This window comes from Archocentrus centrarchus, chromosome 13 (genome assembly GCF_007364275.1).
Source record: "Archocentrus centrarchus isolate MPI-CPG fArcCen1 chromosome 13, fArcCen1, whole genome shotgun sequence".
NCBI lineage: Eukaryota > Metazoa > Chordata > Actinopteri > Cichliformes > Cichlidae > Archocentrus > Archocentrus centrarchus.
This window is the reverse complement of record NC_044358.1, coordinates 36,031,415-36,052,173: the sequence shown is the minus strand read 5'-3', so window position 1 is coordinate 36,052,173 and position 20,759 is coordinate 36,031,415. Positions and strand designations below refer to the sequence as shown.

At 40.0% G+C, this 20,759-nt stretch overlaps 1 protein-coding gene across 1 annotated transcript; it reads left to right on the top strand.

Annotated features, from left to right (window-relative positions):
* Nucleotides 1-6,529: 6,529 nt before the first annotated feature.
* mmp20b (matrix metallopeptidase 20b (enamelysin)) lies at nt 6,530-20,636 on the top strand. Its single transcript, XM_030744301.1, has 12 exons — nt 6,530-6,593; nt 14,996-15,070; nt 15,167-15,300; nt 15,900-16,138; nt 17,027-17,175; nt 17,476-17,601; nt 17,709-17,867; nt 17,967-18,117; nt 18,351-18,484; nt 18,906-19,062; nt 19,601-19,704; nt 20,265-20,636. Exons 1-12 carry the CDS (start codon nt 6,530-6,532, stop codon nt 20,363-20,365), a joined length of 1,593 nt encoding a protein of 530 aa, XP_030600161.1. The 3' UTR covers nt 20,366-20,636.
* Nucleotides 20,637-20,759: the final 123 nt, after the last annotated feature.

The window sequence follows — 20,759 nt, the reverse complement described above, 5'->3', positions numbered from 1 at the left end:
AATACCTTCTGAATTTGGTGATGTGCCTTATCACACAGGTGCGATGAGGAGCCTGAGGAAATTTGTCAGTTCATGGAAAGTAAGAAAGAAATGGAATAAGAGAGAAAATCTAAACAGCTTGCTGTTCCTTGTTTTCTGGACTTTTTTCTGATATCACATGAAAACAGAAAATTTGTAAATTTTCATCAGCTTGAAATGTTCTCCATTCTCTGGTGTTGTTTTTGAAGAAAAATACTATATTTTATTTAATGTTTTGAGGAAAAAGTTGCTGTATTATGGCCATTCAAATTCATATTGCTGATTAAAATATTTTAAATTTGAGACTGTTCAATAAAGGTTAATCCTGTTTGGCCCACGTCTTAAGACTGTGTTTGCAATTTTGGCCCATTCTGTGATTGAATTTGACACTCCTGGTGTAGACACAGCGCTTGTACCGCATCCCTTCGTACGCTTCAGCATCGCCCAAACCTTGCTTAAGATCAGGGAAGTGGCTGGAAGCTGATCAGCAAAACCATTCAGCACATCATGCGTGTAATTAATGAACCGCTGCTGCTTATAATACAAATAATTAATCCAGTCAATGTTCTCATTGATTGTACACCACCCCCAACAGAAGACAGACTCAAACTCTGCAGCAATCTGATTGTGAGCTTTAAAGTTATCTGGCATGGCTCCATGGGAACCCCAATGGAGGCAACCACTACCTAAGGTGAAGGTCGGATTCTTACACAGAACCACTCTATCAGATCAGTAGCTGCACTACTTTAACCACAGTGGACCCCTTCAAGAACGCAATTTCAACACAGTATCAGTCAAGTTGGAAGTGACATCACCCCATACAGATGTGCAGTCAGCGAGTGGATTACCGTCATCAGGAAGACCTGTTTTCTGACAGGAAAATGCAATAGAAAAAATCGACAAGCAGGCTGTATAGTTAACTAGTTAACTAGCTGAAACCAGGCATTGTCCTTTATCCACATCTGAGCAATGCAGTCCCCAATAATGGTGTCAAAAGAAGGAGTCACACTTCTGCCAGCCCTAGGGAAAGTGAGGATTAATACAGAAGACCAGTCAAACCCCAGCAGACATAAAAATGACAACAACAACAAAACACATGGAAGTAAAACACAATGATCATTTGTTAAGTAAGCTTGTTGTTGAGGATGACGTCAGTGTTCCTTCATGATCCAGTGTTAGTCACACCACTACTAAGTGGATGTAGCTCGTGTACATGTATTCTCAGGAACTTGTATATGTGATATGTCAGTGTGTGTGAGCCGTGTCAGCGTACACTCAACACGCTGTGTAGCAAAAGGTCATTCTTTTGGGCCTGTGTTGTTGTTCGGGAGGATAAAAAGTTGGTGTGCAGTTCTGGAATCCCCCTGCAGTGACTGGCATCAATTCAAATGACTCTCTCAGCAATTATGATTGCAGCATGCATGATGAGCAGCACTTAGAAGGGTCACTACCAGCGCTGGACCTTCAGTGTTTCCTCCTGAGCTCCCAAACAACCAGTCAGTCCCCAGGTTTCAGATCATGCAGAGTGGAAGAGAGGGCATCTTTGACCTGTTGAGAAACTTGTGAAAGAACAGAGGATAAAGTCCTACAATAGGATAACATAGCATGCTCACAATAGTCAGTTAATGGGAGACGTTTAGGTGGTGGGCCCACACCCAGTGCAAGAAGCCATCTAAACAAAATTTCAAAAGGACTAAGACTGCATCACCCTTTTCTCCTCATGCGCAAGTAAGTTAGGACCAGTGGCAGGCCTTTGGTCCAGGGTAGACCTGGGAAGACAGCATCTCTTACCTGCAGTAGGACTGAGTTCAGTGAAATTCATCATGACATGATCAAAGGGCTTTCAAGGAAGTGGATATGCAGCAGGTGGTTTTGTCCTGTCTCCCTCCCCTGCCAGGGGTTAAAAGTGAGTTTTTCTTTCCCACCGTCACCAAGTGATTTCTCAAAGGGGGTCGTTTTGATTGTGTGGGGTTTTCTCTGTATTATTGTAGGGTATTTACAATATAAAGTGCCTTGAGGAAACGGTTGTTGTGATTTCACACAGTACAAATAAAATTAAATTGAACTGACCTGAAATGAAAATAAAATTCTTAGTGTGCAACAGAGAGAATGGTAAGGAGACTATTCAAGTGTTATTTCACATTACCTGAATTATATCTATAGCTGTCACGCAGGGGAAGGAATGGTTTCTCTTTATTGTTTGTTGCATGAGAGGGATTTTAATCTTTTATAGTTATGATTTTTACTCCATTTTCTCATTGAAAAACTTTGTTTTTAGTTTTATTTCCTGTTGATGTCTCATCGTAATGCTGAGTTATTTACACCTGCATGAGTGCCTCTGGGAGGACTCGACTGTTAGCTAATCAGGGCAAGCCCCTTACCAGCCAGGGAATATTAGGGAATATTTGGAGGGATCACAGCAGAATGGGTGGACGCAATCAGCACATACATGCAGCAGGAGGCATGCGTGGGAGCAGACTTATGGGATATGCTGCATACAGGGCTTGAATAGTCAAGCCCTGTATGCATCATGTTCCTGCATGCTGTTTTTTTTTAAACCTTACTTATGGAATGACAGTATTCACAGTCAGTTACATCTCCTGTTTTGCACTGTATGAGTACAAATTTCCCACACAGATGACTATCTCCACAAACTTTTTTGCTTAAGACAGCACAATTGCTCCTCAGCTTCGGGTTGGGGCTGGCCCCCCTTTCTCTACCATTATGCATACTTGGTGGTTTGTCCTTACTTGAACTTCCACCAAAACACATAAAACCCACAATCGCTACCCTTACGAAAATCCACTATGGTTAACTATGGTTTTTATGGAATAACCGTGGTTTTACCATAAAACCATGGTTTTTATGGAATAACCGTGGTTTTACCATAAAACCACGGTTACTCCATAAAAACCATAGCTAACCATAGTGGATTTTCGTAAGGGTAGCTCAGCAGCTGCCAAGATAAAACATGATGACAAACTTGAAATCTAAGCAATCATTAATTATTAATCATTGGGTAAATCGTTCCTCAGAACATACAGAAATGACCAAAATGCCTCTTTATGAAAGCAACTGCCATACCTTTGGGAAACATGGTTGCCATTTATCACAAATCTCACTTTTAAAAGTGAACAGTTAAACAGAAGTAATTCCTCCTTCTTTATGTGCTCTCTCACCTTTTCTCTAATTCCATCAGTACGCTTACTAACTCACACATGTAACATCTGTTACCCGTGACGCAGTGGCGGTCCTAGCCACTGCGATATAATTTTATAATTATATAGATATATCTATATAATTTTCCAGCCTAATGTGTTCACAAGCTGCCCAATCTGGCAACACTGCGCCATCCACCAACATTTGTCTGAACCGTCTAGATTCATATTTGTGTTATTTTTTTCATCAGGATTCGGGTTCACACAAATACTGTGAATTAATGACCATATTTACAGTATTATAAATGAAATGTGCTTTGTGTTCTATCAGTTGTGTTGCATCTAATTTTATTAGTGCATCGAATTTTATTAGATGCACAGATTCATTCTATACAAAACCCCGCAAGGGACATGGGAGAAAAAAAAAAAAAGAGGCAGTTTTTGCGAGATCTCTGTTACAACCTGTCTGTCAGACCATGGCAGAAAGCTACATGCACCACACAGCAGGCAGAGGGCGCCCATTACCCCACAATTGGAATATTGCGGTAGGCGCTGCTGCGATGATCGCAATGCGTTGGGGGGAGGGGGGGCGGTCATGCCGCCCTGGATGAAAAGCCGCCCTGGGCGGCTGCCCATGTCACCCATATCAGAAACCGCCACTGCGTGGACGGGAGAGTCACGGGCTCACCTGGGTGCTGTCAGCCCAGTGGGCTACTCGTTCTTTTCGTTGTTCGGCCGCCGAACGTCTCCCGCGTCCACTAGGTGGCGTCCGCGACCGCCCATTAATTAAAGTGTCACGATGCTGTATGTAATTCCTGCACCATCAATGAAATTGTAATGATCATAGAATGATGATTAACAGTGTACTGCTAATTTCCTGTCACCACTAGGTGGCGTTATTGGTTTAATACAAAGCTGGCAGATGGGTGTGTCCAGAGTCATGGGACAGATTGGACAATGTATGTTTGAGATGTGACAATTTGGTGTCCTGTGGTATATGATTGAAATCATTCAGTAAATAAGAGAAAAAATATCAGGCAAATTTCAGAACGATTGCATGAATGGTTGCACAATATGTGTGACAATGTTGTGGTTTCTCCATAGAGACATGATGTGGACTTTGACAGGGTGGCCATGGCTGCAGTGTGCAAAATGGGGCATGGGTCTGACTGACTTTTTTGATCGCGATGGTGTACAGAATGTCTGTAACCAATCTGATACATTTCCAGGAAACTAAATCTTTTGCTCTCCATATAAACCGAATGCTGTACTTAGGGTGTGGTCACGGCTGCGGCATGCAAAATGGGGCATGGGTCTCACTGACTTTTTTGATCAGGATGATGTCAAGAATGTTAAAACAAATTTTCATGCATTTCAGAGAAGACTGCCATACAAATTTTCATTTGCTTCTGTAGGGGGCGCTATTGCATCTGTAGCCTTGAATCTGTAGTTATGGGTTCAGCCTCTTTACATGAGTGATTACATTTTTAGGCTGATTGGGCAAAGCATGTGCGAAGGAGTGCACAAACAGTTTTGTGGCGAGAGAGAAAAACAAAGTCCAACTTCATCGGCCATGTGTGGCAAGGCCGTTGAATATCCTACAAAACCTACAACAACTTTTGATGCCCTATTTGTCTAGATGATGCTAAGCCATTTTGGTCTCACTAGGTCAAATGCTCTAGGAGGACATGATTCACATAGCAGGCCTGAAAATGGCAAAAATTGACACCTTCAATTGAAAATGGCTGACTTCCTGTTGGGTTTTGGGTATGGGTCCAAGAGACTTTTTTGCACGCCTTAGGATGTTACATGAGCCTGCAAAAATTCAGATATGTAGATAAAATGTAGCTCCAGGGCTATGCAAAAAAACATGGTATTTCATGATATTTCCAGGTCCCACTAGGTGGCGCTCTAGCGTTTAGGGACTTTATGCATATCAATGTGTTCAGGGCAGGAGGCTTATCAGCTTACTGAAGTTTGATGCAGATTAGGCAATGTGGCTTTGAGTAACAGCCATTTTTGTCTTCATGGCGAAACATCGAACTTTGCCATCCCGCCAGGGTCACGCCCTTTAGCAAAAACTCACAGTTTTGAAAACAATGTAAGACCAACTCCTTAAGGCTTTCCAGGGGAATTTTGAGATGGTTCTGCTCAACCACCTTGGAGCTGTACCTCAAAGCTGTAATACATGACATTTCCTGTTCCCACTAGGTGGAGCTGCGACTGTTATTAAATATTGTATATATTGTATGTATATGTAGTGTTCAGGGGTGGACCCTCATCCCACAGAAGAAGTTTGATCCAGATTGGATAATGCAGGTTTGAATGAGAGGCAATCAAAATTTCCTGGGGAATGATCGAAATTCACTGTGGTGTCACGGCCACGCCCTCTGGTGAAAACTCACCATTTTTTAAATTTAAATTCCCCCTGATGTGTAGATAAGACAAACCAAATATGAAGTTGATAACATCCAAAACCTATGAGTTATTAGAGAAAGTATAAGGGCAGGAAATTGCTAAAATCATTCGTTTAATTCAAAATGGCAGACTTCCTGTTGGGTTTAGGGCATTGGACCCTGTGGTCTTTTTTGTTCGTCTGGACATGTTACATATGTGTACCAAATTTCATACATATACGTGAAACACAGCAGAGGGAATTGAACTAAAGGTGGCGCTGTAGAGCCATTTTGAAAGGGCCATGCCTGAAACCATTAAAATACATTTTGGACCTCAAAAAAGCAATTCATTTGCCTAAATAATCAAAAGCAGATACAATAGGGCCGTTGCACAGGTTGTGCTCGGCCCCCAATAATTTTTCGTCACCTTAAGCCCTGCATCAAACAATCTCTACTTGCTTTACTTGAGTAAAACTACTAATGCTACACTGCAAATAAAAGTATGTAAAAGCACAGTGGAAGTAGCAAAAGTATCAAAAAGTGCTTATTGTGCAGGAAAATGGCTGCTGGAATATCTCTTATGTTGCACTTTTCCTGGTACTGTATAATGTTGTGGGTGCAAAAATAAAACAAACCAACCAATACCTTAAAGAGAAAAAAGGAAAACAATGTATACTTTTATTTCTAACCATGTTCTTCTACAAGGGGGGGTGAAATAATAACACATACTGTAATGTCATGGTTTCAAAACTCTGTGCTGTGTTGATTTCTCCAGAATGTGAAAGCGGCTTGCCAGCAACGGACTGCGTACCTGTCCAGGATGTACCCCACCTTTTGCCCTTCGTAGCTGGATCAGGCTCTTATTGAGGATTATTTTATTATGTTCAAGAATTAAATGTTTTCTCTCTCATGCTTTATATTGTGTTTGATCTCTTGACCCTGCACATAGGTGCAGGCATGCGGGACCTCACTAACAGACGGAGTCCTGGTTTCTGTCTTGGTACCTTCGTCTCCAACACCAGTGAGACCTGTTTGCCCAAACTGCTACATTTATCTTTCTGAACTGTGTGTGACCTGTATAGGATGACTGGAAGGGGCTGAACAATGTAATGTGATACTCTAAGATTTTGTATAAGTAAGGTCTTTGAATTCCTCATTGCACTGCAAATTGCATTGCTGCGTGCTCTGTATTGACTGAATTCTTTCTTTCAAGAATACATTTTCTAAAGACATCTCTGGCAGACACAAACATTTCCGCAACAAAATCCTTCTTCTCACATCCAAGGTCTTGGATAATCAGGCCCCATCTTATCTTAGGCCCCGTTAACACGAGAACGTGTTTCAGATTAAAATGGTAGTTTTTGATGCGTTTCAGCCTCCAGTTTACATGAGAATGACGTGAAAACAATACCTTTTGAAAATGGTTCCCAGATTGGAGCGGTTTTTCCTTCCCACTGTCACCAAGTACTTGCTCATAGGGGGACATTTTGACTGTTGGGTTTTCTCTGTAATTATTGTAGAGTCTTTACCTTAAAACATAATGCGCCTGTTTGTTGTGATTTGGCGCTACATAAATAAAATTGAATTGAATGATATCAGCAGAGAGTTTGACAGCGTGGGAAAGTTCAAGTGATGTGAAATAGAGAAGTCGCTCAACATTTGGGCAAGTATGCAGATGAGTAATAACAGATCTTCCTTATTGAACTCACGCCTAAGCTTCATATTCTATATATGAAAAAATAAAAACAAATATTTGCCAAGATATGAATTGTATATGTGCATGTGATTGTTGTGTAGGGTTTGTAGTTCACTTTGCATTATTTTGTGTATTTTAATTTAAAATAGAAAAACATCATGAATTATCAACAGTAATTGTTTACTCTTTAGTACCAGATTTCATCATTATAATTGAAAAAGTCACTGAGATATTAATTTTAAAATTTTGCAGACAAACATTATTGCCTCATACTTACCAACATATGCAGGAGAAATCATCTCCCCTCAGTGATTTTGCTCAACAGATTGTCCTGATGATCCTGTCAACAGAAATCAGAAGTTATGACCTTAAACCTTCCTTTTTAATCAAGGTAAATGGCAAAGTTTTACAAACAACAGAGGAGTTTAGCTATCACCAAAGTATTGCTACAAATGAGGGAGGAACAGGTAGCAATATCAAGAACCACCACAGTGAAGCAAAACAGTGCTGCTCTGGACACCAGAGGGAAAGAAAAATAATGGGGTAGACCAACAGTGTAGGGAGAACTGAAATCATAGGGACACACACGGAGTACCATCAACAGAATAGCCCATAGAAGACAGGAGTGAAGAGCCTTTGTTGCTGCTCTACATGCCAGTGTGCCCAACAGACATTAAGTATTTAAGCAATGCATTTTTTTCTGGAGTTTTGGTTGATATTCTGTCTCTTTCCATTAAAATAAAACTGCCAGTAAAAATTAAAGTTTGTTTATTTCTTTGTAAATGGGCAAACTTACAAGTTCATCAGGGGATCAAATGATTATTTCCCCCACTGTATGGCTATAATTAATAATGTTCTTAAAACTCTGTTTTTATAATTGTAAAAATAATAATATAATCATGATAATCATCATTTATTTATGGAGCACTTCTCAAAATCCACCATGCAAAGTCCTTACCAAGGGCAGCAAATCAGAAATCATTTCAGAAAAACATCAGGTATGAAAGTCATGTCATGAGCTGTGGAGTGTAGGAGAGGTGGGGACCCAGAGGTAGACCCCGAAGCCAAAAATGAATGAATGAAAACATTGATGCAATGTCCAAAAAATACAAAAATCCAATAACTCTACTGTGAAACACACTGGGAACCAATGCAAAGGCTAAAACAATCCAGGCCAGAAACACCAGTAATGACGCTCAGTGTGGGGACGTACAGTGTGGTTAAACTTACAGTTAAACTGTGGAGAGAGAGTGTCAAGGAAATATTTTAATGTTGTCTTTTAATTTTTTAATGATTTGCTAAAAGTAAAGCACTTTGCATTGCTTTTGTATCTACAAAATGCTGTGTAAAAATGTTGTTTTGCTTGGGCTTATTTATAAATGGAATTTTGAACTATTGCTTTCTTTAGCTACTGCACATGTGATTCCCATTTCAGCTGACCTTTTGAAATTTTAATGCATGTTTTGTTTCCAGAGAATTGCAGAATATGGCTCAGGCCCTGCTTGGGAATATTTCAACACCTCCCAACTGAAGCACTGTGAGCAACATCCTGTAAATTTCTTTACTACATGCAAACAAATAACAAATATCCAGCAGCCTGCGTTTGAAGGGCATGCGTCAGACACACGCAGTCTTTCAATGATGTGTTTCAAAATCTATGAAAAAAGGAGAAGTGTGAAGAAACTTCATGCGCAACAGAATTCTACACATAAATAATGCAGAAGCTGGCATGCAAAAATGTAAGCACAATGACATTTTTTGTAGGCTAGATGTTCGTGTGTGTTATGCAGAGACTGAATCCAAACCATGAAAAGTTAATGGTTACATTACAGTGGTACAAACCATTGACCCTCCATAACAATATTGTTGCCAGTGTACTACATGAGCCACAAAACATGTTTTACTTAGTGTTATAAACTGATGCATGGCGTGATCTATTACTGAACTATTTCAACCAACTTGCATATTAGGTCACACTGTCAGCAGAAAATAATGTTATGGGAAGCAGTCATATTTGACACAGCTTAATCAAAGTCCTTAAGAAGCACAGAAGTAAAGAGAAAGGTTAGTTAAAAGAGATACACTGACAGCATTTAGGACACTAAAATAAATAAATAGCCAGTCTCTATGGCTGGGGATTGGTTTGCCAGGGCCTCCACCCGACACACATTATACCTGACCCCTGTAACGCCTCCTGCGGGTGGTGTGCCTACTGGAGGGCGGGCCCACATCTTCTCTTCGGGCTGCTCCTGGCCGGGCACTACAGGCTAATGCCTGGCCACCAGACGCTCTCCCTCAAGCTCCCTCCCCAGGTCTGGTTCCAGGGTGGTGCCCTGGTAACCCTATCCTGGGCAGGGTAAACAGTTCCCTTGGTGACTTTTTCATAGGGGTCTTTGGAGGAGGAGGCCCCGGGGCAGAGCCAGGACATGCTGGAAAGACTATATCTATCAGCTGGTCTTGAAATGCCTTGGGGTCCCCCTGGATGAGCTGGTGGAGGTGGCTGGAGAGAGGGAGGTCTGGGAGAGGGACGTCTGGACTTTTCTGCTTAGGATACTGCCCCATGGGCCCCAGATAAACAGAAGAAAATGAATGAATGGATGGAAAGAAATAATTAGGAGCCTATCCCAGCTGCCATAGGGCGAGAGGCAGGGTACTGTACACCCTGGGCAGGTCACCAGGCTGTCAAAGGGCCAGCGCAGAGAGACAGACAACTATTTGCACTCGCATTCACACCTATGGACAATTTAGGATCACCAATCCTAACTGCATGTTTTTGGACCGTGGGAGGAATCTGGAGTACCCAGAGAGAACATACAAACCCCACACAGAAAGGCCCAGCCAAATGATGGAATCCAGGACCTTCATGCAACAGCATGAACCACTACCCCAACCAAATATACAGGCAAAACAAAATCTAAAACAGAGGAAGTTCTAATGTCCCAGATTACACCTGTGGATCTGAGTGAAGCTCGCAGTGTGAAAACTTTCCGAAAACCCGAACAGATGTGACGTGATCTATGTGTATCTGGCAATTAATGCATGCGTATTTAATGTTCTGGAAGTGAGTGAGAAGAATGTCAAAGATTTTTAGAAATTTACATGCACTGAAAAATTTTCATAAGCTGCAGTGGGAAAGTTACGCGCATCCTGTAGACATGAAAAGAATGCAAAAAATAATTTGAGTGGGAACAAAATGTTTTCTGAACGCTCGCTCATTTAAAGTTCTTGCACGCATTTGCTAAAATTGGGCCAGAGTGGGCCTTGATGGGGTTATTTTAGGAGATCCTGCAGAATGAAAAAGACACAACAGTCTGGAAGGAGTTTATGATGAGATTTGCCTACAGTAGCTCTACTGAGGAAACCAGTTACTCAATTACCCCTTAAATGAGAAGGAAAAGAGACTACGGTAAGTGAGGAGAAGAGACTTACCTCAGACAGACCCAGACCCTTGGCACAGAGACAGAGGCCACTGACAGCTACTGTTAACATTTACATCAAATATAAATATGCATATCAACCCACTGAAACGTGAAAATTATTTTAGTGGAACTGAAAAAAATTTACCGCACCATGAAGTATGAAAATTTCTGAACAAGATTTTTGTTCAGCTACCTAAACTCTACTCCCACAGAGGTCGATTATCTCATCAGTAGTTTTACATCTTCACTGCATATGACTCTGAATACTGTGGCTCCTTTGAAGAAAGCCTCAAATCAGAAGAGCCTGACTCCCTGGTACAAACAACTGTTGAGCTTAAAGCAGATAGCCTGTGAACTGGAGAGGAAATGGCATCTCACTAATTTAGAAGATCTTCATTCAGCCTGGAAAATGAGTTTGTTGCTCTATGAACAGGCTCTCTTGCTATTGATCGCTGATTGAAAAAAAAGAACAACCCCAGGTTTCTTTTCAGCGCTGTATCCGGGCTGACAAAGAGTCAGAGTTCTGTGGAGCTGAGTTTTCCTTTAACTTTAACTAGTAATGAATTCTTGACTTTCTTCATGTCAAACAAAATTTAAACCATTAGAAAAAAATTTATTCATAACCTTCTCACAGATGTAGCTTTGTGTACAGCTACTTTCACTACTGCTGATATTTATTTAGACCTTTTCTCTCTGATTGATCTTTCTGAGTTAACTTCAACAGTCTATTAGATCCCATTCCTACAAGACTGCTCAAAGAAGTCCTACCATTAGTTATTCTTGAAATAGTAGTTGTAAAACAGCTAACTGATCATCTGCAGAGGAACGGTTTATTTGAAGAGTTTCAGTCAGAATTCAGAATTCATCACAGTACAGAAACAGCATTAGTGAAGGTTAACAATGATCTTCTCATGGCCTCTGACAGTGGACTCATCTCTGTGCTTGTCCTGCCTGATCTCAGTACAGCATTTGACACTGATGACCATAATATTTTATTACAGAGATTAGAGCATGCCATAGGTATTAAATGTACTGCACTGTAGTGGTTTGAATCATTTATCTAATAGACTCTAATTTGTTCATGTAAATGGGGAGTCTTCTTCACACACTAAGGTTAATTATGGAGTTCCACAGGGTTCTGCGCTAGGACCAATTTCATTGACACTATACATGCTTCCTTTAGGCAGTATTATTATGAAGCACTGGCTGCTGCTGTGATTTGGTGCTATATAAATAAAAATAAACTAAACCAAACTTAACTGAATTGTTAACTGTCAAATCATTCTTATTTACATAATGCATTTAAAATTACAGAAGCTCACTCAAAGTGCTTTCCAGGCAAGTGCATTTACATTCCTTTTTTTCACTTTGTTTGTTTTTGTGTGCTTTGCTGTGTTAAATAAGGAGGCCCTGAGAGGTCAAATGCTCTGCAACTTAAGAAAACACCAGGAAAATAAAAAAATCTGAAAAAGTGCACAAAAGGTAACAGAAGTTGAAAAAAAAAAAAAAAAATCTCACAAAATGCAACAGAATTGACCACTGGAGAGACATTAATGTGCCAGAACAGCTGCAGAAGTGGCAGAAAACTAAACATGCAAAGGATTGCGCTGAGACACGCTTAAAAGAAGCGAAGGACTCATTGGTGTTGTGAGGGAGGAAAAAGATGCAGGTAGTGTGTTTTAGTTGTTTGATTCGTATACTACTGTAGATATATATTTGCTATTACCTGTGTCTCTCCTGCAGGTTTTTTGTCAAATTATTGTCTCCCCCAAAAACACTTCTATTGTGTTTTTTGAGATTTAGTTTTCTCTACTTCCACTGTGTTTTATTCAACTTCTGTTGTTTTGTTGTTTTGTTTTTCATTGTGTCTTGTGTGCTTCTGGCTGTTAACCAGTAAAATTCAGTCATTTACTTGTTATTGAAATGTATGTTCAGATGAAGCTTACTGACAATACACACATTTCATAAATCCTGGCACACACTTCTCAATCCTACATAAGCTTCCTTTATGAGTTAAAAGTATTGGTGGTGGTGTTGTTGATTGTTGGCCTTGCATTTAATTGACATCAGACCTATTTTTGCAGTATTGCACATCAGTACTCTGAACGCCATAAGGTATTAGGAACATGGATGAATGCACTGAAGGCACACCACAGGGGGGCAGCAGAAACTGTAAGCAAGAGCTTTAAAGTTTTCTCTGGTTGAAATTGACCATCTGGTTTTTACTGGCCCCCTGTGTTTCCATCATGGTGTTAGCACATTGTAAAACAGACATTTTGAAAGTAGGAGCATCAGATTTTCTCTATCATCATCGTCATCATCATCATCATCATCATCATCATCATCAAAAACAAACAAAAATAAAACAACAATAACAAAAAAAGAGCCAAAAACACAATTATACCTTCTCAAATCACAACATAAACAACAAATAAACTACAAAATGATTTATTATATAACATTATCTATGAACGAGACACAGGCACAACGGATTAACATATATTGCTGTATTCAAAATACTACCTGAGTTTTAGACTATTTACAGCCAATTTTTATGTGTAGAATTTTTATGTGGCTAAAAATGATATCAGATCCATTCTGATGACACAAATTTATCTTTGTTGAAATAATTTGCCATTTAGTAACATCCCTCTACACGTCAGATGTTTTCATCTGACGTGTAGAGGGATGTAACGCATCCCATTGCATTTTCATACCAACCCTAGGGGGAGCCAAAGTAAGAGCTATTCTACATATACCGACTTCAAAGATAATGCTTTTGAGTCTCGTTTTTTGAGATTTCTTTGAAGCAATTGAGCAGGAGAATGACTCAGGACCGCATCTTGAAACATGATAATAAATGTTGAAATAATGTAGTTCCGCTGATTTGTAATCATTCTTTCATTTTGCTCTCCTTTCATACTTTTGAATTCAATTCCATTCAGGTTTATTTATATAGCACTGTGGTGGCAGGGTGTGGTTTGGTCCATGGCTGCATGGGTGGGGCAGCGGGTTCAGAGAGGGGCGTCAGGGGGACGGGCTGGTTGCACGTACCCGGCAGAGGATTGATTGCATATACTGTCTTTATACACAGTAGCTGTCAGGCCGAGAGGACGGAGGGAGAGTGAGCTGAGTGGAGGTGGAAGCCTGCCAAGAAAACGGTAGTCAAGGCGAAGTGTGAAAAGAAAAGCACAATAAAAGAGTTTGGTGACAAACATTCACAATATCCAAGTATGTGTTCCAGGACCAACCAAAGGCATTCGTGTCACAAGCACAAAATCTAAATAACAGTTCCCTCAAGGCTCTGTAGCCTGTAAGGTAAAAACCCTACAGTATTCTGGGAAAAACACAATTAAACTATAAGCAAGCACTTTGCAATGGTGAGAAACTCCCATTTAACGGGAAGACGCCTCTGACAGAACCAGACTCAGGGACAAGGCCATCTGCTGTCTGCTGTGACCAACTGGGCGATGAGGGGGGAAAAAAAAGAAACATTCAGATTCTTAAAGTCCTGAATGTACTCTCATCATACCTCCCTAAAAATGACTTCAACACAAATTCTAAACAAATTCTTCTTGTCTTTCTGCAAAACTGTGTGGCCTGTTCTGAAAAAGTCCACTCAAGTTGCCCTACAGTGGAATGCGATTGGTTCCATATAGATCCACAATGAGCAATCAAGTGTAATTGTAGTCTGAAAGTACCGCAGCACCACCCTTTCCAGTCTAAGCACCCCCCCCCCCCCCCCCCCCCCCTTGCCAGTCTAAGCCCCCCCACAGTTAAAGCTCCCTCTCTGAAAGCTCTCTTATTTAAAGTTTTTGCATGCATTTGCTAAAACTGGACCAGGTTGGGCCGTGACGGGGTTACTTTAGGTGACCTTGCAGGATACGTGGGACTGAGCAGATCGAGGTACTCAGCTCATTGTGTTGCATCTGTCTGGAGGGAGTTTAAGATGAGCTTCCTCTACAGAAGCTCTACTGAGGAGATCAGTTATTCTTACTCTATCACTGCTTAGTTTTTAATGCTCTGAGTAACAACATGCTTACACCATAGCAATGGCACTGTGCACATATTGAGGAATGAATTATGTTGCCTCATGTTGTAGTTTCACCATTTTTGTTAGGATTATCTGTGAACCGTCATGTTGTAACTTAAAAACTCCCACTGTACTGTGTCTAAGTCTGATTTCACACATGCACTGAACTGAAATAAGAGTTCGAAATTGAAATCGTCCACTGAACATTTCTTCCATTTGAACCATCATTGGTGAAAATACTTTATGTCACATGACATGCCTCTTTTTGTCCTTAGCCCTTTCCAAACCCACCCCTAATTCCATAGCACTGTCAGAGGCTTTCCTGGGATTTGCAAGTGCTATGAGTCACAGTAACCATTTAAAAGGCTTTCTCATTAACCAGAACCTCCATCTCCATGTGTTTAAACCAGGCCATTACAGTTCACTGCAGTGTTAAGTCTGTGAAGTGTATGTCATGCTGCTCTCCTGCTGTGTTCTGGTCTTGCTTGTGCCTGGTCCATGTTTTACGGCACCCACAGTTACACTGGAAGAAGAGAGCACTCCTACACCAGAACCACATGTTGACTTGAAGCTGGCCACAGTAAGTGCATAATTGCATGATCTGCATTACAAATGTTTGAGAGTGGACTGCATGTGACTTAATGTCTTGAACAATGCAAAGTCATGCTTAATTGATGGTGATTTTACTGCAGGGTTAACAACTTGGGAAGTATCCATTATTTCCTGTGTGTATTTTGAGATATTTTATTTTATTGCATTTGTTTTTGTGTGGGTGGGGGGTGGAAGTAAATAACTGCACTGCTCTCTCGGTCCTTTATGCTGTCATATTACATGCTTTGAAAGATTCTTTTGGCGTCCTCATTTTCACATTCTTCGTCCCATTTTAATTACTTACATCTATTTTTTGTTTTTTTCTTTGAAGCAAACTGCTTGCCTAGTCTTTGTTCCATCTTGTGAATGCCTTTATATGCAAGTGTAATTGATAGTTCATGCTGAAAATAAGGGTGTTTATGCAGAAGTCATGATAGATCAGTCAGACCTTTATAGTAATCTGTAATCGGTAATGCCTGTTGTGATACAAGAATATAGTTTTGCATTAACAAAGTTGTCAAGGACTCATGAATCTACCTGGCTTTTGTGCAAATTGCTCTCTTATGTGGATCTTAAATCTACTCTAAGGACTATCTCCAGCAGTACTACAACCTGAAAAATGATCCTCTGGGACGTATAAAACGGAGTGGACCCTCCTTCACCTCTAAGGTGAAAGACATGCAGATTTTCTTTGGGCTGAATGTGACAGGCACGCTGGACTCAGATACCCTGGAGGTGATGAGGAGCCCTCGATGTGGCGTTCCAGATGTGGAGGAGTACAGTCACATCCAGGGGATGCGGTGGAATAAGAATGTTATCACCTACAGGTATATACTGTGGTCTTTGCTGATGTTTAATGATCAAGCTGCTTTTAAACCTGAAAATGAATGACACAGAGTAGAACTGTCTAACCTAGAAAGAATTTGGGCAAAAAAAAGATTTAAAAAATGATTGGCTGTCTTGACCAACCCTCAGAAATCCATGAAACTCTTTTTAGGAAGACAATAAACCTTTTGGCAGAAAGAGAAAATAGCCATAGTCACAAATTATTATGGCTTTTGGTTTGGGACTTCTGCCTTTGAGAGTTTCTGTGGGCTTGTTATAATGCCAAGCCGACCATACACGCTTGAACTCATGTAACACTGTCTGAGACATGCTTATACATTCCTGTGCAAATGCAATTTGAGGCATGCGTGCTATATTACACACTGAGTAAATGTATAATTAAAGAGTAGCAAAGAAACTATCATTGTTGTTATTTTAAAAAAATGTTAGACTTCATTCAAGTTGGTATCATTTTTTATTTCATTAAACCTAGCAGGAACTGTGGGTTGGCTCCCTTGTAAAAGAGATTTTAAATCTCACTGGGATTTTTCTTGGTAAAATAAAGGGTAAAAAAAAAAAAAAAAACTGAACCCATTCACTCTCTTTAAAACAGTGAGATGGGGTATTGGCTTTGGTGGATAACTGCACTTCTCGAATGTTCCTCTGTTGACTCTCTAAAACCCAGTTAACCCAAAAACTACAAAATATATGAAACTTGGTGAGGAAGTGGAGGGAAAAAAGGGAGAATCCATTAATTTTTGCTCTAGCTCTGGATCACATTCTTAATAAAAAAAAAACTGTGAGGTAGGGCATTGGCATTGGAAGAAGATGCGCTTTCTAGACAGATATATATTGTGCTTGATATTAATCAACAGTTGTTGCTGTTGCAGCATTGGCAGGTACACCAGAGATTTGCCTCGCAGCACCGTGGACTCTTTGATCGAGTCAGCTTTCAGCGTTTGGGCGAGAGCCAGCAGTCTGACGTTTGTCAGGTCAAACACCCACAATGCTGACATCATGGTGGAGTTTGTGACCTATGGTGGGTTTGTAGTTTGTCTTACACAGTACAGCGACAGAATGTAATAGAAAGAAAAGAAATTCTCAACAGATCTCGTCCTACCATCTCATGCAAATAAAACAGAGCAGTGAATGTGCACATGGGAAACTGCAGTAGCAATTTCATTGTTAACCAAGGTAGCGTCCTCATGCACTGGCTGCTAAAATTGTCTGAGTCATTTAGATGAGGTGAAGAGAGGTCTGTAATTTCCTTTTGGCATGAAAGAAAATGGTTTTCCTCTGTGGTTTCTGTTTCATGTTTGCCCTGGATTATACCATTTAGCGCACGGTGACTTGTTCCCATTCGATGGTCCCAGAGGGACCCTGGCTCACGCTTTCGGTCCCGGATCAGGAGTTGGAGGGGACACGCATTTTGATGATTCTGAACACTGGACAGCAGGAGAAGCAGGTGCTGAATCAGATCACACTGGAAATCATTTTGAAAAAAAAAAAGAACATTGAAAGTTAATCACCATCATCTGAATGCACTTTTCTTTTTTTTTTTTTTTGTTTCAGGTTTTAATCTCTTTGTAGTGGCAGCTCATGAGTTCGGCCATGCTTTGGGCCTGAAGCACTCCAGAAACCCAGAGTCACTGATGTATCCAAATTACAAAGCCTTCAACCCAGCCAACCTGTTATCAAGCGAAGATGTAGCCAATATCAAAGCACTTTACAGTAAACACTTGTGATGCATTATTGAGTGATCTTCAAATTCTAATAGTTTTTATGTAAATTAATTCCCCTGATTAATATATCTGTACTCATCTGTATTAGGTCCTGTCAGAGGTCATCTAAATAATGTTTTGACGAACAGCTGGTTGTTTGGATCACTGTTCCCTCGACTCATGCAGGACAAATGTGCAGCAGACCTGACCTTTGATGCAGTGTCCACTCTTGGGGATGCCACTTTCTTCTTTAGAGAAAGGCATGTTGATGAATCCTATTAACGTTAATTTGCTTGAAGACATACTGTAGGTGTCATTAATTGTATTTTAAAGTCTAAAGTTTTGGAGAACTATAATTAGCAATGCGTCCTTACTCTTTGGTAAGGTCACTGCTGCCCCATCAAAAGAAGAAGATGTACAGTAGAAATGTTCAGTGTCAATAAAAATGTGCTTTTTTTTTTGTAAGTTGACTAACAATATTTCCTCCTCTCAGATATCTCTGGATAAAGCATAATCAGCGGGATGACATTAAGGAAGGTCCCATCTCCAACTTTATGCCCAAGATTGAAACCAGCATCGATGCCGCCTTCTGGGTACCTCGCAGATCCACTGCTTACCTTATTCATGGTAACCACACAGCGTCACAACTTTCAGTATTTCTTTATTATAGGTTCTTTTGTGCCCTATGAACTGCTCTCAGATGGCTTTTATCCTACTCATCTGACAGATACTTTAGAATTCAAAGGAATAACTATGTCGTCTTCTGCTCCTCTCTTATGGAGTCCCTTAAGGCTCAATCCTTGGGCAACTTCTGATTTCATTATAAATGTTACCTCTGGGCCATCTGGGTTAATCCCGAATGCAGCCTTCCACGGCCCATCCGTGTGTCTTAATCTGTGTTTTGTTTATAACAAATGTTATAAACTCAGTTTTCTAGGTTAGTGTTTACTTAATCTTTCTCAGTTTCTATGAACAATTGTAAGAACGTACATATTTTTTAATAAACAAATAATCCATATTTGTAAGGATATATTTTTTTCTTGGACAGAATCCATATTCTGGACAGTGAAAGGCTCTCGTGTGAAGGGAAAGGCCAGAAAACTAAGTCACTTTGGGTTTCCAGTGTGGGTTCAGGAGGTTGATGCAGCAGTGCACATCCCCAAAACAAGACGCACCCTCTTCTTTGCGCATGATATTTACTGGAGGTAAGACAACAAACAAATAGCATGCGTCCAGTAACCATCAGGTAAATATATTCCCCACTGCAATTAAAAATTTTGTTTGCACACAGGTTCACACATCACGGCATTTTACTTTGCTGAGTTTGATCATTTAAAGCTATTTGACTCAGCTGTTTTTGCTCAATAGGATTATAGCACCATGCTTTGAGCCATTTCTTTGTTTTTTTCTTTAATAAGATCAGGGAAGAAGAGGCTTAATAAATGCATGTATGTGGGCACTGCAAATTGAATTAAATGAAATTATACTCTTCTCCTCTTCTTCTACCCACAGTGAAGTGCTGTTTATAGACTGTGATATATTAAATGGAAGTATAATGGCATAGCAGGATCAAATGGTAGATGTGGACATTAAAAAGGTTGGGTCAGAGCTGACTAAAGGATTTGTCATTTGGACCTCACAGAGAGAGGAAAAGCCTCACTAAAACAAACGTTTAGTCTAAGCTTTGAATGACAAACACATGATCGTGAGTCACGAGTCCTAACAGGATTACTTTATTTCCAGTTACAGTGAAAACCGAAAGGTTATGGATTTCGGTTACCCAAAGTACATCAGCGAGGGCTTTCCTGGACTCAACAGCACAATAAATGCAGCTATTCACAAAGATGGTGAGAAAATATTACACACTATGCACTATATGCTTTTTTAACATACATATCAGCAGCCCTTAAATCGGGTGATGATCTTGTCTGACTGTTTGGAACATAGCTCTGTCTGTAGCTTGAAGGGCTTTTGCGAGTTGCGTTATTATTAGTAGCAAAGGAATGCTAATTTACATGCAACATCAGCTCTGTGGAGTTCAGTTTGAGCAGAGCATGTAGTTCCCTTCTTAGATTTAAACTGTATAATTTACCACTTAAAACCCTTAGTGTGATATATTGCAATTTTCTGTAATATGTGAGATACTCATGTCAGTCATCACCAACATCATCAACGAACTGTAAAGAAATCTAGACATCATAACATGAAATATTCTCTGTATTACTGTCAGGTCTTTAACTTACAAGCAGCTTTAGGTGACTGTTGAGATTTGGTGCTATATAAATAAAATTAAACTGAAAAAGTAGAAATATAATATGTCAGTTTTTTCACTTACATATTAAAGAGCTGTTTTTTTGTTTTTTCTTGGGGGGTTGTTTTGTTTGGGTTTTTTTTTTTCTCATCTTAGGTTTCATCTACTTCTTTGTGGGACCACAAGTCTACAAATACGACTACACCCAGAAACATGTTGTGGGAGTTGAGAAAGCAAATTCCTGGCTTGGCTGTTGAAATACTTTGTGAAATCCACACAACAAGAATAATACCTGAATATCTTGATTAAAGAAGAAAAAAGGAAACACGGAGTGCTGTACTTCTTAGATTTTAGTGGAATTTTATTTATCATTAGTAATGTTTTGCCACAATAAATAATTTCTGTTTCTGTATTTTAATGTATATCTTTGATGATCAGCTTATGAGGTTTATTTGATTTATAAAATCTCCATGTGGTGTAGACTGACATATACATAAGACAGTGTGAATTAAGTTTGCCTCATACCTGGCTGAGTAGTGAAAAACACAATTTTTCTGTACTATGGAACAAACTATACACATGATTATCACCATTATAGATAGAGAACCCAGACATATGTAGACATTTCATTGTGAGGTTTTAACCACAAAA